Raw genomic sequence first — 16,650 nt, 5'->3', positions numbered from 1 at the left:
AGCCACCCCTCCACTCACTTTTATATTTGCGCGCCCTTTCAAACCTCAGTGACGTATCCCGCTCCGCGGCCAATCCGCGGCGCCCTCTGGTCAGGACAATGGAAGGGGCTCCACCAATCAGGTTGGCCGCTGGCTTGGCGGCCGCCAATAGGAGCGAGGCTGTGTTGAGAGTAATGTTACCAGCGCTGAGAGCGTGAGGAGGCTGCGTATCGATCCCGCTCTCAGCCATTGCGGTGCATTGGGCTACAGCGAGACCAGGCAGCACTGGGGGCCAGCGCGAGCAGCCGGGCAAGTGTCTCAGCGCCTGTGGCTCGCTGCTGAGTGAGCGAGCGAGTGAGTCTACGAGCGAGCGAGGCGGTGAGTATCCCGGGCCGGGCGGGCTGCGCGCTCCGACGGCTGCGGGGCCAGCGCAGCGCTCGCTCTGCCCCGGCCACACAAAGGCGAATTAGGCTGCATCTGAGGCAGGCTGTTGGCGGGCGCCGGCGGGCGGGGCGGGAACCGGCCGGGGGGAAGCGGGCGAGTTCGTGAAGCGGGAAGGGGATGGAAACAGAAGGGAAAATCTCCCCGTCGGGCTCGGTCTTGCGAGGGGTGGGGGAGGACGCGGGCGGCGCCGCGTGCTCCCGGCGCCCTGCGGCAACTGTCGCCGCAAGGCCGGGGGCCGGGCGCTCCCCAGCGGGGCTGCGGCCGGGGCGCGGGGCCGTGTCGGCGGCGGGCGAGCCGGAGCTGCGCTCGCTGGAACATGGCTGACGAGCGCCGTGCGGAGGACGCGAGGCGCGGGAGGGCGGGGGCGCAGTTCGGCGGAACTTTTCCAGCCGCCTTTTCTCCCTCCGCCAGGGCCGCGGAGGGGGTTTCCCAACCGGGGCCAGCGGCCGGCCGCCGTATGCGGGGCCCCCTTTGGGGCTGCGGCCGGACCCGGCCAGCTCGCCGGGGGCTCGGGCCGCGCTTGGGAGCGCGCGGCCGCCCCCCTCCCTCCCCCCACCGCTGTCATGGCTGAGCGTGCGCCGGGCGCGCACACAAAGGGAGGCAGGAAGGAGCCATGTTCTCTGCGCGGCGGCGAGCAGCGGCCATTCCGGGAGGCAGCCGCGCTCTGATCTGGCGAGAGCAGCGGGGACCCGCGCCGCTGCCGTAGGTAGACTGGGAGCCGGGGGCCCTCCTTAAAGCGCGGACGCCGCGCCGCACCCGAGCTGCCCTAGCGCACATTTCAAGGGGACTTTCTCTCATTGTCAGGCTGTTCGCAGAAAATGGGAGGAATAGCGCTGCTGCTGCTGCCCTTCCCGAGGAGCAGCCTGCGCCACTGCAAACCCTCGCCTAGGAGCGGGACCCGCCACAGCTCTGCCTAGAGACTGATCAGACACGCGCTCCCCGTTAGGCACTACAGAGGCGCGCAGGCTTTGCAGTGAGGTTAGCTTAGCCTGAGAGCTCGTGGCAGCGCCAGCCGTGGGTTTATTCTAGATCCTGCAGTCACCTCTGTACGCTTTACAGCTGCGAAGACATGATTAGTAAACGCAGGCTTTTTTTTCCCCTTCCTCTTCCTCCCCCACCAGCAAGAGCGGCGCACAACAACACAATTAAAAACAATTATGTGCATTTAATTCTTCTGCGTGGGGATTGGTTACACAAGTGAGCCACAACTGTGCCTTCAGTTTTAAGAAAATAAATGAATTTCCTCCTCTGAAGTTATTGCTGCATGTCTTTCTAGAATGCATAAATCTGGAAGATTTTTGATGCAAACACATACACCATCTACTGTGTCCTTTCTCTGATTTTTTTGCCCCCTTCTTTTGCAGCATTTTAAGAAAATCACTTTTTAAGGGAACTTAAGTTTTCCTCCACCCCTTAATGTTCAAGATGGCAGGAAGATTGCTTTTAAATGCAAGTTAATATGGGAGTTGCAGGGTTTTAGTTGGGGTGTTTAAGGTGAAAAGACATTTACAGTATTAATAAAATGTGCTGTGGAATATGAATTCCCGTTTCATTTTTTCTTTATTTTCCTCACACTTCTTTTCTATGAAAAGGAACAAGTGAACCCCCCCATCCCACCCATGTCACTAAACTATCCTTGAGTGGAGGGGTTGCTCTGGAAGCATCTCCATTGCTGGCAGGAATAGCTCCTGGTTCTACAGTCTTGTTTACTCAATGGAAACTTCAAACCGGATGTGTTTAGTCACAGAGCAGAAATCTGTTTGTCCATACGCCAAACCGATCGGAAACGCTGCTTCTGTGGCAATACATGCACACACCACCCACTTGTTTCACTCCTCTCTGGAAGAGCAAAGTTTATGCCGCAGTGGACTGGAGATGTTTTTTTTCCCCAGACTTATGGAGAAATTATTTACCTTGTGTGTGAATGTGCTGAGAAGATATTTTTCCATCCCCTGTACCCTTTAAAAGATACGGGGATGTCTGCTCAATGAGCACAGTTTTATATATGTCATATATAAGTGTCATAAAGCCATTGGTTGGAACATAACATGTTTCAGTGCTGTATTTAATTCCACTATTTCTAGCTGCACATTGTAGGGAGAATAGATTTTGCAGTATAATTAAAGTGGAAAGTAACTTGGCTTACTTTATTTCTGTACTTTTTTCATGCAAACTGATATTTGTAAAGCATTTTGAAAGTGAAAAAAACTTAAGAGTAAATACTTAAGAACCCAACAGGCTGATCCAGATAGAGTATTGTAATATTTCCCCCTGCCCCACAATAATTCCTGTTTAAGCCTTTCTAGCCCTTAATTAGATGACATGTGGCTGCTGTGCTCTACCAATCCAGGAGGGAAGCAACTTCCCTTGAGACTAATGCCAATACTTGCCTGCAAATGGACTAGCAACAGACACTCTTGATTGCTGATGACTCTTTAAATATAACAGGAAGTTTTTTTTGATAATAGCCAAATATCTTGAAGACCAGGTTATTTGTATTGACCAGGTGAGCTAAAAAACCCTCTGTAATAGCAGTCTTTTTTGCAAGTAATATATAGTTTTCTAGGAGAGAGCTGTAGCTAGTATTTAGTCTGAGAGGTCCTCTCATAAAAGTTCAGAAAGCTGCTTTTACAGATCTTAGTCGACATACTCATTCTTCCCAAATTCCTATGCTATTGTGTGGGGGCCAAAAGTAGTCTTAAAAGTTTGTTTTTCTTTTGTGTTACAGAAAATCAGCAAAAATGGGCAAAGGTGATCCTAAGAAGCCAAGAGGTAAAATGTCTTCATATGCCTTCTTTGTGCAAACTTGCCGGGAGGAGCACAAGAAGAAGCACCCAGATGCTTCAGTGAACTTTTCAGAGTTCTCAAAAAAATGTTCAGAACGGTGGAAGGTAAGATAAACCAAAAAACAGTACTAATTTACAGTATTACAGCATAGATTACCTTAAATTAATATCAATTCAGTCTTGATTATATTTACTTACATTGTTCAGATACGTGTGAATGCATTTCCTGCCTTTAATGTTACTCCCACTACAGTTCGGAATGGGATCGGATGCACTTTTGAATCATGCACTCACTCCCTATTTATTGTTTTATAGACTATGTCTGTTAAGGAAAAAGGAAAGTTTGAAGATATGGCAAAGGCTGACAAGGTTCGTTATGAAAGAGAAATGAAAAATTATATACCACCCAAAGGGGAAACAAAAAAGAAGTTCAAGGATCCTAATGCACCGAAGAGGCCTCCGTAAGTAGATTTCCAGTTAGTGTGTCTTGTATAGGAGCATTGCATTGAAATGTATCCATAAAATGATCTTTTAAAAATCAGAGTTAGGGGATTTGAAGTATAGATGAGTACACAACTTCAAAATGTAGTGCTGCCAGTAACCACATTTAAAAATCAGTGGGATTTAGTTATATTAAAAAAAAAAATCATATCAGACTGGAAACAAGATGTGCATTTTTAACAGAGTGTAAAGAACCATTGCAACAATTTGCCAAGGATTGTGGTGGATTCTCTATCACTGACCATTTTTAAACCAAAATTGGATGTTTTTCTAAAAAATATGCTCTAGGAATTATTTTGGAGAAGTTCTACGCCTGTGATGTACAGGATGTCAGACTAGATGATCATAACGATCCCCTTTTGGCTTTAGGATCTATAAATCTTATCCATTTCAATTATCGTTTACTTGGAACTTGACATAAAATTGTTGGAATAAATTTATCTGTTAAAAATAAACCCAACACTGTTATGATCAATTTTGACCATTTTTATTAATAGAATGTTGCTAGCAGCCAGATGAAATAACTTTAGATTAAAATTGTGGTAGAAATATTAGGCCCCAATCCTGGAACCATTCTGGCAAATGCAGAACCTTGTGTCCGCACAGAGTCACTTTGAAGTCACTGGGGCTCTGTACTGGCGCAGGGAACTGCATGCATGAGACAGTTTGCAGAATTGAGCCTTTGTCCTTAAAATAGGCCGTACCACCGAAAGATAAATGTGAAATTATCATGATTCCAAGCTTGTATGGTGCTAAATCTTTCTATTTTTAAAATGGAGCAAACACTAAAAAATAAATTAAGAAAGAGTGGCTGGTACTGACATCTGGAAATCCTTCTACAGTAATCATGAGATTATTTTAATATTTCCTGTGAAGCAGTTTGCACAGTCCATGTTCTCACAACTGTTAAAATCAGAGAAACTTGGTGGGATTATGCGCAACATGGGAGTGTGATTTCTAAAGCGCACTAATGTGTTACACAGACCAATTAATGTGCAGACTGCTGGTGCACACTAAATGTTTTTTAGTAATACTATGTTAAAGCACACCGCATCAGTTAGTGAAGGTCTCAAAACTTGCTATGTCTAGTACAATAGTTTAACCTTTATACTTAAAATTACAATTATTCTTTTCAGTTCAGCTTTTTTCTTATTCTGCGCTGAATTTCGTCCGAAAATCAAAGGAGAACATCCTGGTCTGTCCATTGGAGATGTTGCAAAGAAACTTGGAGAGATGTGGAATAACACCGCTGCAGATGATAAACAGCCCTATGAAAAGAAGGCTGCTAAACTGAAGGAGAAGTATGAAAAGGTAAATAACGGCATTCAGCGTGAGCAAAAAGTTCTTCCCTGTTCCAATTCAAATTTGAATGATTAAATAATTGTAAGTGATCATCCCTCCTTCTTATGGCAAAATAATGTAACATCTCCTCGTGCATAAATGAATGAGAGTTGTGTATATCAAAGGACTAGGTGATTGACTTGGTTTTTAAAAAGAAAATTCCTCTAGAGTAGTCTTACATTGTACGTCACAAGTATAATTATGACAATGTCAAATTACCTTAGAGAATACCTCTAATAGCATGTCCTTGTGAGGATTATGACACTTTCATTCATCATACTTCAAATCTTATCTTTTTGATATTTTAGTACATATCCCTGTATCTGTTTTGAATATTAAAAGTAATGGTTCATGGCAGCATCTGATTTCTGCAACCAGTTTGCACTATTAAGTAATACAAATTTAAAGAAAACATTTTTCCTTATTGGCATTTGCCACATACTGTTGAAGAAATAGTCATAGCATATGTTTATATTAATTATCTTAAAGAACAGTTTTTAGTTTATACCTAAAGAGTTAAATATTAGAGGACTAGATGTTTGTATTAGACATATATTCTATTACGCCCACTTTGATTTCCCTTCAAACAGGTAACATAGTTGTTCATGCAACTTAGGAAACCCTTGTCAACCTATTAACTTATTTTCTTGTATCATTAAGGCTAAATTCTACTTCAGTGTTAGGAACTCTGTTTGAGTATTGGGGATATAGAGCAGTGGCAATGGCATTTGGATTTCCATATTCCCATCCCAGGACAAGATAGCTAAGGGAGAGAGGGATGTATGATGGGATACATACCAGTTCTCCTTTGTAAAGGAATAGTACACGCCCCTGGCTGCAATGTATTGCACGCTTTAGCATGTATGCTGCTCAATAGTGTCTCCTTGCTGGCAAACAAAATCAGTTAAGGGATGGTGGCACAGAAATGGGCAAGTAACTGCGCGTTGGGGGTTTCTAGCACTAGGTAGGAATCATGCCCTGCAGATACACTGTGGGTTAGAAAACTTCCTGCGTTAGCCCTTTGTGTGCAACTCAAGGCATGATTTGGTCTTTAGTAAATTAATTATTCACATATAAATTTACATTTTGGTATGATTTAAACAAAGAGTAAATTCAGAGCTACAAGTAAACTTTCCTCAGTAGTTTAAATTATAAAGTGACTGACGCATTTTAGTTTAGGGTTATTTTAAATATTACAGGGGGAAAAATCTGAAGCCACTAACCTTTACTTGCAGCTGTTTCTCCCTTTACTGATATCACCCAAATTTGTCAACTAAACTTGCACATGTGCTTGGGATTTGATGTATGTAAAGTTTCCTTCTAGAGCAAACTAATGTCTGAGGTCTGAAAATCTAGAGTTGGTAAATATTTCATTTAAAGACCATTGATATTAGTTAGTGAATGCCACTTCTTCTGAAATAAATTACGAATTTTAAGAGATACTGAAAGAACTGCAAAGAGAGCAGTTTAAAGAATACTGCATGGGAGGAACATTTTCAATATTTAGGCCATCTGCCTAAAGGCATTGCCCAGTCAAAAGTTTAATATATACTAGGATAAATTATATTCTTACTTTTTTTTTTATAAAGCCAGAGTTAAACTGATTTTTATGACTTGATCTTTATTGGCAATCATCTAGCTTCATTTTATGATTTATATGAAGTTTTGAAAAAGTATGAATTTGAGTTTTATGTAGTGTAAGCCTATAGAATACATTTACTGCATGCAGAAAGTGGCCCTGTCTACTCTTGAAAGTTCTTGTATCTCTTTTGTTGATTTAAACTTCAGTTAAGCAGAATGCCAAATAATTGCATTTCACTGAGGCATAACATTGTACATATTAGACCATGTCATTCTGATGTGTTGTGGATGGCTAATTATGGTTGTATGTCCTAGATAAGGATTTTGTGTGCATTTTTTTTTGTGTGTGTGTGTGTGTGAAGATGAGATACCTCAGTGGTTACAGCATATCAGCGAAATTCCTAAATGTTGTTTGAAAGTTTTAGCAAGAGCTCTTCTCTGGTTAAATCTCTTAAAGAGATCCTTTTCCCACTTCTTCTCTTGTCAAGGATATTGCTGCATACCGGGCTAAAGGAAAGCCTGATGTAGGAAAAAAGGTGGTTGCCAAGGCTGAGAAGAGCAAGAAAAAGAAGGAGGAGGAAGAGGATGAAGATGATGATGAGGATGACGAGGAGGATGAAGATGATGATGAGGATGACGAGGAGGATGACGATGATGATGAATAAGTCTCTTCTAGAGCAATTTCTTGTCTATAAAGCATTTAAACCCCCTGTACACAACTCACTCCTTTTAAAGAAAAAAAAATTGAAATGTAAGGCTGTGTAAGATTTGTTTTTAAACTGTACAGTGTCTCTTTTTTTGTATAGTTAACACACTACCGAACGTGTCTTTAGATAGCCCTGTCCTTAGTGGTATTTCAATGGCCACTAAACTTGCCTGGTACAGTGTGGGGGTTGTAAATTGGCATGGAAGTTTTAAAGCAGGTTCTTGTTGGTGCACAGCACAAATTAGTTATATATGGGGATGTAGTTCATTTTTCATCTTCAGTTGTCTCTGATGCATCATAAAAATAATTGTTGTTCTGTTAACTGAATACCACTCTGTAATTGCAAAAAAAAAGTTGCAGCTGTTTTTGTTGACATTCTGAATGCTTCTGAGTAAATACAATTTTTTTTATTAGTATTGTTGTCCTTTTAATAGGTGCCCTTGAAAAATCATAATTTTTCTTTTTTGAGGGGAACTCATCTTTGCTTTATTGTATGCCCATTTGGGATCACGTGATTATTACAGTTTTCATCTTTTCATGTAACCAGCTGATAAACAAAGCTTTGATCTGCATACCCTTCATAATCATGAGAGGGTAGGCAAAGAAATATACAGGCATATGATAAAACAGAACTTTCTTCCGTAACTGGAAACAAACAAAAAATCTCAACCAACTGATATTTGCTCGGATTTTGTGAAATGTAACATTGAGTTGCGTAAGTTTACCAGACTTGGAGAGTTGAGAAGTATAGAATTCAGTTTTACAGCATGAAATACTTCAGAAAAAACCTCGAAAATGCTGTCCTAGAAGGATCAGTAGGAAGGGTATACTCTCATCATGGTGTGTGAGAAATTTACATGTGACTCCATTACTATGTAATGGAAGTTGAATTTGTAAATCTCTGAACACTTAAGAGATAAACATGCCCCTAAAATGTATGAAGGTAAAAATTATAAAAGTACCATATTGATTTTTTTGTCACAACATAGTGATGGCTGTGGACTTTATACCATGAAACTCTCCTGGTAGTAAATAGCCCACAAGAAAGGATTTTACTTTCCAACGTTTCTATAAATGGTACCATTATTTGTTAAATCTATGTAAATTCATATTTTTAATCTTAAAATTCTAGTTTTAGCCCTTTAAACAAAGTTGTATATTGTCTCAAACTAAAATGAGATAAGATGTATTTTTCCCGTTAGGTTTTATACCGCACTCTTCACATTTGCCCATTTATAAGTTAAATATAGTTGTATGGAAAAGTACATTTTATTAAATTTTTGCATTTAAAAAGTGAAATGTTTAACTATGATATATACCAACAATGTCTAATTTGATCAAATATAATTCTCTTCCAAAACCAAAGCTAAGTTTTTTTTTTTTTTTTGTTTGTTTTTTTTTTTGCATATTCAGTAAAACTTCAAGTGCTGGCAACTGTAACTATTTTCACATGTACCTGCTTACCAGTTTGGGGGACAATTTGGCAATTTTGTGGTTATTAAAATTATGGTTCTCAAGTGCCAGTGTTTAAAAATAGCATTGTAATTTTACACGCTTTTGTGATGGAGTATTGTTTTGTTATACAATTTTGACTTTCAGATTCTTATTTCGATTTGCATTTATGTATAACTTCAGGAGAAATACTGAACACCTGGATCCTGGATGATACTAATAAACTAATAATTGCAGAGGTTTTAAATATTTAGTTAACTGACTCGCTTTTGTATCCTGTATACATTTACATATTTGCTTTCAGCCTCAAACAAAAGAGGGAGTGCCAATCAAAACATCTCTTCGTGGAGAGCAAGAAATATAGGACAGATAAACTTACTGAAATATTTGTAATTGGACACTGCCCTTAAACCATAATTCACTAGAAATAATCACTTTTTATACAGTAGAATCGTTTGTTTCTCTTGGACATGCTGGAGAAAATAGATATTTTTTGTTCTCAAAACAAGAGATATGTGTTCTAATGATTGACAAAACTAAAACTCAGAGTAATTACTGTCTCAAGAAATGGGTGGTAAGTGTCTAGTTGCCAGAAAAGGACAGTAGTTCTCTTTTGCCACAATTGTCAGTGCCTGTTTTCAGTAAAAGTGAAAATGCAGGGGGAAAAAACCCAGCATCTGTAAGTATGAAGGTAAGTGATTGGGGGGGGGGGGGGGGGATCTGTAATGATTAGGCTTGGGAGAATTTGATTACTTTTATAATTTTGTTGGATATCAATGTTTGTTTTTAAGCATTTTTTATTTTTTCAATTGAATTTTAATAGTTATGGGGAAATTACAGTAATGACTGTAGATGTTGAGATTAAAAAAATTAAAGCTTTATAGCCATTAAAACACATTCTCAACATGTCAAAACATACAAAGTAAGCAGTACTTTTCGTAGTGTTTATCTGTAAATTTTGATTATGAATGGAAATATTTTTTTTGCTGGGTTGCATGTATACAGTGAAATTGACATTTACATATGAAAATTAATCCTTCCAACCCTAATTATAACTTCTATCTTCTGAGAAAAAGAAACAGAGGTAAATTTTCTTCAAATCTAACTACTGTTAGAGATCCATTAAAGCTCCAGAGATCTCTGAAATACTAAAGAGACAAATTCTGCCTCTGTATGCACACCATGTCACTTCAAAATCAATTCAGGGGTGGTGTAAAGGCAAATTTTAGGTTTAAGAATATTGGTTGCAGGTATATACAACAAATTCAGTGAGTTTTTGAAGCGGAAAGGTATCTTTTCTTTCTACGTATAAAGTTTTCATTCTTGTTACTATATATCTCAACATAGAGAACTATTACTGCCCTGAAATTTAAAATATATACTTAGGAGACGGGGGAGTTGGGATTATAAACTCAAACTGGTTCTGTGACGGCAATAAGTCAATCTAGCTGCATGCTGCAGGACTGTTCTGAGGCCAGTTATTGCGGTCGTCTTTGCATTTGCCTTAATATGATCTATAAATGTTCCTGATTGCATCTCTCATTCTTTAGCAGTCTCAGCTATTTAGATACGATAGTACATCCTGAGTTACAAACACCTCAGGAATGGAGGTTGTAACTGAAAAAAAAAGTTACGGTGGTTCTTTCAAAAGTTTACAACTGAACATTGACTTAATACAGCTTTGAAACTTTTGCTGTGCAGAAGAAAAATGCTGATTTTAACTTAACTGTTTCTGTGCTTGTTTCATTTAAATTCTTACCTTTTTTTTATTTAGTGGTTTGCATTTACTGTGGAGTATTTGCATTTCCCCCCCTCTGTTGCCTGATTGTGTATTTCTGATTCCAAATGAGGGTGTGTGGTTGACATCAGTTTGTAACTCTAGTGTTCGTAACTCCTTGAGATTCTACTGTACGGATCTCTATAAGAGCCGTGTATTAGTGTCAAAACAACTGGATACATGTTCTAAGGGCTTTAAACTTTTATATAAGAACTTGCTTTTGGGAGAGGACATTGCTGGTATATGTATTCTGGTATTTGGCATTGGGGAAAGAATTTGCATGAAAATTGACTAAGGAGTAATAATCTCTTCCTTGAGATATAAGATCAGTTATGGACTCATTCATAATAACCTTTGGTTAGTTTTGGATTTGTCATAGATCTTGAAACAAGCTGAAGTCTCTCCCCCTAATTTTAGAGAGAATTCACCTTCAGTTTTTGCACTGATTTTTAACAAAATATATAATTAACATGACTCTCTATTGGTGTAACTATGTCCAAGCTAGAGGATTGCACCAATTTACCTAAATCAGTTTTTCTACTGATTTAGTTAAATACGCAAAATTGATTGTAGACAAACCCTTAGAAATTTGAGGTAACATATCAAATGACTCCAGGTTTCTGCAGTGTAATTAGGACATCTCTGAGCCTGAACCCTTTTTAATGGCTTTTATTAGCATAGCAAGCCCATAAGGAACATAAGTAGGGGCTATGCACAAATTGGCTTTCTCTTATAAAGTTCATAGAAATCTGGAATAACAGTCAAAGTACCCCTAACACGAGGATAACCTAGACAGCTTTATATAAAATAGAATTAAACCTGTTTTTGTGGGGGACAAAGAGCTTGAACAGTTTACCAACACTTACTATCCTGAGGGCCAAGCCTGCTAGCCAGGATAAAAATACCTGTGCCATCTTTTGCTCCATAGCCATGCATGCTGAAAATTGGAGAACAATTTTACTGTATTGTAACATTATTTCTACATTCACTTTAAAATGTAATGAAGGCATGTCACAATACAAAAAACATATTTAGTCAATGAATTTTCATCTGCATTTGTCAAATATTTGCCAATAAAAACATACTGAACAGTGAAATTCATCTAATAGGTTTTCAAACAGCCCCACTTATTGTCTCTCCTTTTTGCTGTATTCTTGGCATCCCTCCACATTTCTTTCCTATAATGGATAAGAGTGTATGTATAATTAGAGGAAATGCTCTTAAGAAGGAAAAGTAGTGTGGGGACATTTTGCTCTGTAGGCTGATGTACACCACCTGAAAATAGGCAACTCAGGATTTGTCTATACATGGGCTATTCCATAACAACACCGTGTGTGTACCCTTATTCTGGAATAAAAATGCCTTTTTCCAAATTGTCTTAATCCACTTCAGGCTAAACTAGTAAAGGGCACTCTTATTTCAGAGTAAGTGTCCACACATGGTTATTCCATAACAACTATTCCACTTTAAATTATGAAATAATTTTCATGTGCAGACAAGCCATCAAACTTTCTTCTGATGTTTGAGTAACAAAGTACAAACAAATGAAAACTTTCAATGTTTTGTTCAGTTAGCATAAATTTTCATGCCTTTCTGACAGATTATGCCACAATTTTTCTTTTGATTCCATGGGTTTAGGCAAAGGACGGCAGTATTAGTTCCTATGAAAATAGATTTTCCTTTAAGGATGAAGATCAGATTGTTCTTAAGGCTAATTTGTGCCATTGAGCCATACAACATTGGGTTCCGCTTAAAGAGTACGTAATTTAGAAACTTATCTTGTGGAAGTGATTGCTATTAAGTGACCTGCAAAGGAGAAGCTCTCCTTTTTGCTTCATGATGGATACAAATCTTGCACTTTAAAAGGAATACAAATGTCCACTTGTTTTTACATTAGAAATTCAGGCTCTGTCTCAGATGGAAGACTAGAGAGCTAGTGAAATGGTGACATCACAAAGAGCTAAAATAATGAAAAGTTGAGCAATAGGGAAAGTATTTTTAGTCACTGTTTATTAGTGTGTAATAAACTCACAAGAAATGGTCCTCAGACCTCTCCAAGGTCCTCAATCAAATATATTTTTTAAAAAGGGGGGAAAAAATCTTTTCAGGCTCTCTGTACATCATAAAGCAATAGAGGGCACAATTATTTAAGAACATCTTTAAGAATGTGCCTTAATTGAGAGGAAGAGAAGGACTTCATGAAGTAGTTCTAAAGGATGTTTGATAGACTGTCTAAGGAATCTCTTGGTATCTGAATGAGAAATTCTAAGATGAGATATTACATCCCTTTTTTTTTTCCTTTTTAATATTGTGGAAAAGTCTCTAAAGTCATCTGCACATGCTAGAATGGCTGGCAAAATGTGTTTGCAGCTGAGGACATCAATGTAGCAGATGTCTAGCTAGAAAAGGAGAAACCACAAGTCCCAGTGTGAAAATCGAGTGAGGCCTAGGACCGTTCCTTTCAGAACAGGTCAGCTGGGAAAGGTAAGGCCTGGTCTACACTTAAAAATTAGATTGACCTATGTACATTGCTTAGGAGGGTGAAAAACTTTGGGATCTGAGCACTGTAGTTAAGAAGACCTAACCCCTAGTGTAGATGCAGTTAGGTTGGTAGCTAGGTTGATGAAAGAATCCTTCCATCATGTGGATTTAACTCCATTAGTGGATAATCCACATCTGTCAATATAGGAAGCTTCTATGCTATGCTATCGCACTATAGTGGAACAGCCACAGTGTGGTACCTGTGCCCCTTGTAGCAGCTGTAGTGTAGGCATACCTGAAGGGATTGGTGGAGTATGTCTATAAATTGGCATGTCTGCCTTTTGTTATTCCCTTAGGAGGTGATGACTTTGTCACGAAGCTTTTCTGCTTTTTCTATATTAAAAAGGCATTTTGAGTCCTCAATGTCTGTGAGTTTCCACAAAGAAAGGAAGGAGAAGAAAGCATCGTGCTTGTAACCCATGTGCTTTGGAGGGGTGTGTGTGTGTGTGAGAGAGAGAGAGAGAGAGAGAGGCAGAACATTCAAAAATCGGAAACAGACGAGAACAGAGAGAGAGAGGCAGAGGCAAAAAGCAAGAAAGACAAGCAGTAGCCTGTGAGCATAGAGTGATGCTAGATAGACAGTTTTGGGTCTGTTGGCTGAAGAGGCATGGGTCTGTAAGCTAGAAACTGTTCTTCTTGTTCTTGGTTCTTCCTGCATTCGGAGAAGCAGGACATCGTATATTACTTGTAAATAAACAAGATTACATCAAAGAAAATTCCCAACTATCACTAATTTCTTCTGATTGTAACATCCTGAGGACCTCAAACTTTGGCTATCCAGTCAAAAAAAGGCAACAATTTTATGAACTAGAAGGAGCCATTATAATGCCAGTAAAAGAGATGGAATGCATTATAGGGTAGAGAATCTTGTTATGATCTTGTTGGTATTATATGGATGCTATAATACACCAACCAGATGTAGAAACAAAGAGCGGTAAATGCTGCTGCTTATAAAAGCTATTTTGCCTGTAAACCAAAGTCCTTCAAGAAAATAAAATATTTAGTCACAGTGAAAAGCCCTTCTTTAACAAAATCAAACCACTCTATTCCTACAAGGTGGCCACATCACAGGAATAATAATTTCACTCTCGTGCATATGAAATTGTGCATTTTGGAAAAATAGTCACTGTCTATCCAAGCTATTAAAAACAGGTTTACCTGACTTTTAGACTCAACTGGGAGCTGTTCATAGCACTGAACTGTGCAAATATTAAATCAAACTGATACAATATTATGGAGGTGTCATAGTGGCTCCATAATTAAGGTTGCACTGAGATGTGCACTTAAATCATGACCAAACTCCCTCTATTGCACACTTTATTGATTTAATTTAGCCTCCACACTTAACATACTCATTCTTCAGGGGACAGTTTAATTTACAGTAATATTTGTGTGGTGAAATATTGAGTAAATCTCAAAGAGAAAACATTTGCAGAGTCCTGTTTGAAATTTCCCCTGAGATTATAATGTTTTTTCAAGCTTTCATAGCTAAAGAATTACAGGTCCCTGTCCCACAAGGAGAGCCAAGTGAGCGGACCTCTGCATCCTTAAAGAGCTCCATTGTCAGGGATCTGCCCATAGGGATTTTATTGCAGTATTAGCACCACAGTCCCTATACACACCAAATTCTCACATTCAGCCATTCCTATGAGACAGAGAATTTTTCAAACAATTTGTGGGTGGGTGGGTGGATGTTGCTGGTCTAAATTTGGTCTTCTTCCAGAACCAGATTTTTTTACAATGTTATTTAATTCTCTTAGGAATTTTTTATTTTCCAAAATCTGTCAACAGAAGCTTTAAAGGAAAAACAAAATATTGTGGTGGTTTGAAATGGTTTTTAGGGTTTGGGTTAGTTTTTGTATTGGCCACTTTTATTGCTCAATAGACTCACATGATGGGATTTTTTTTAAATATAAATATTTTTTAAATTGCTTCAAAATAGAACAGTTTGCTTTTGAAAATTTCCAATTTTGAAACTGAATGTTTTTGTGTAGAAAAAAATGTGGAAAATTTGGTAAATTTTAAAAATGGACCATTACAAAAACAACAGAATGAAAACATTTCAAATTTACCAAAAATTCTGTATTTTTCTTAATTTTTTTTTTACCATACTCCTTGGACATGGGCCACTTTTAAAATTTTAAGCTTAAACCCCAAACCAGTTATTCAGACTCTAATCTCTGCCACAAAAAGTGCATGCAGCATTTCCCAAACTTCTGAAGCTGCACCTCCCTCAGGAAAATTACACTAGTTGCACACCCATCTTTCCACAACCTTCTCATGATGTTAACGGCCTTATTAAATACACAACCCTGCTAGTCTCTGGGCAGGGTGAGACATGTCCCATATTTTGGGAATCTCTGAGCTAATAGAAATGTCAAGTCCACCAGCTGCTTCCATTATTAAGTGCTGCCAACCTGCCTCATTAGCTCTGCTCAGCACAAGAACCGCCCCCCAGTGCTGTGTTGAAGTGCCAAGGAGGCAGACCAGGCAGTACCGGGACATGGGAAATGAATGGGGCTATTTCGGCAGTTGGGGGAGAGGCGAGGTGGTGCAGGAAGCTGGGGTGTGTATCAAGCAGTGGTGAAAGCAGGTAGAACAAGGCTGGTTGGTGAGGCAGAGGAGTCAAGGCTGGGGGGCAGGAAGTTACCCCTCCAACCTCAATTTCAACAGCCTCTCCCAACTGGCACTCCCAACTGCCATCACCTCGTCCCTAATTCCAACTGCCTCTTACTGCCATTCCCACCTGCCCAGTTTCAAATGCCCCTCCCTTATCTCCAGTTTCAACTGCCCCACCAGCCCTGTCAATGGCCGTGCCTACTTGTTCAGTTCCAGCCCCCCACCCTCAACTGTCATTTCCACCTGCCTTGGAACCTTCCGACTCCTACATTCTATTCCTTCTCCTATTAAGGGGCTGTCACCCAAAACCACCAGTCTTCTCGCTGTTTGAATAGCAGCACAGAATTAACACATTCCCCAAATAGCCAAGCAGTGACGTTTACTCAATCACTCATTTCTGTCAATCTGCCTTTCTAAGTCCACAGACCACTACCAGCACTTCAAATAATAAATAATAATAAGAAATTAATTAACAATATAACAAGTTCCATTAAAACCACTTGAGGGGTTATAACTTAAAAATATGGATGCCTGTATTAAACTATACATTTGAATGTTGGCTGCTATAGGTAAATATTTAATGAAGTAAATGCTTTTTGAGCCATTTAAAAATATATTCCTATATATTATAGCCTTCTACAAAAGCTTTGTGTCTATTTTTAAACAACTCTCCCATACAGCCCCCCAACTTTCACAAAATTGCCTTTAAATAAAGTTATGGCACAAATACACTTGCTATTATGGATTTATTGTTTGTCTTCTATTCCTCTCTCCACATACCTCCACTCACAATGTCCCAAGTTAGGAATGGTGTTTGAGTTTTAATCTTGCATTTCCTTTATTCTGCCATAGTAAAACCCTCATTTTAAAACCCTCATTTACACTGAACCCCCCCCCTTGCCTTCAGCACTTTTGCCAAGGTC

The 16,650-nt window shown here is 39.3% G+C and overlaps 1 protein-coding gene across 2 annotated transcripts; it reads left to right on the top strand.

The window, feature by feature from the left end:
* The first annotated feature begins 174 nt into the window (after nt 1-174).
* On the top strand, nt 175-9,037 carry HMGB1 (high mobility group box 1). Of its 2 annotated transcripts, none has more exons than XM_037891842.2 (5): nt 175-357; nt 3,152-3,314; nt 3,525-3,670; nt 4,847-5,021; nt 7,121-9,037. In XM_037891842.2, exons 2-5 carry the CDS (start codon nt 3,165-3,167, stop codon nt 7,295-7,297), a joined length of 648 nt encoding a protein of 215 aa, XP_037747770.1. In that variant the 5' UTR covers nt 175-357; nt 3,152-3,164; the 3' UTR covers nt 7,298-9,037. The 2 variants fall into 2 exon arrangements, with proteins under 2 accessions (XP_037747770.1, XP_037747761.1); XM_037891833.2 differs by lacking the exon at nt 175-357 and adding an exon at nt 841-1,125.
* The last annotated feature ends 7,613 nt before the right edge of the window (nt 9,038-16,650 follow it).

The sequence above is a fragment of the Chelonia mydas genome, chromosome 1, assembly GCF_015237465.2.
Source record: "Chelonia mydas isolate rCheMyd1 chromosome 1, rCheMyd1.pri.v2, whole genome shotgun sequence".
Lineage (NCBI taxonomy): Eukaryota > Metazoa > Chordata > Testudines > Cheloniidae > Chelonia > Chelonia mydas.
Note: the sequence above shows the minus strand (reverse complement) of the source record. Positions and strands in the feature narration are given on the sequence as shown.

What these genes read in the sequence shown, in the direction of transcription:
- HMGB1 (XM_037891833.2), top strand. Translation starts at nt 1,037, where the DNA reads ATGTTCTCTGCGCGGCGGCGAGCAGCGGCCATTCCGGGAGGCAGCCGC. An exon ending in AATGCACCGAAGAGGCCTCC is followed by an intron (nt 3,671 to 4,846) that starts GTAAGTAGATTT and finishes TATTCTTTTCAG; the next exon opens with TTCAGCTTTTTTCTTATTCT. An exon ending in TGAAGGAGAAGTATGAAAAG is followed by an intron (nt 5,022 to 7,120) that starts GTAAATAACGGC and finishes TCTCTTGTCAAG; the next exon opens with GATATTGCTGCATACCGGGC.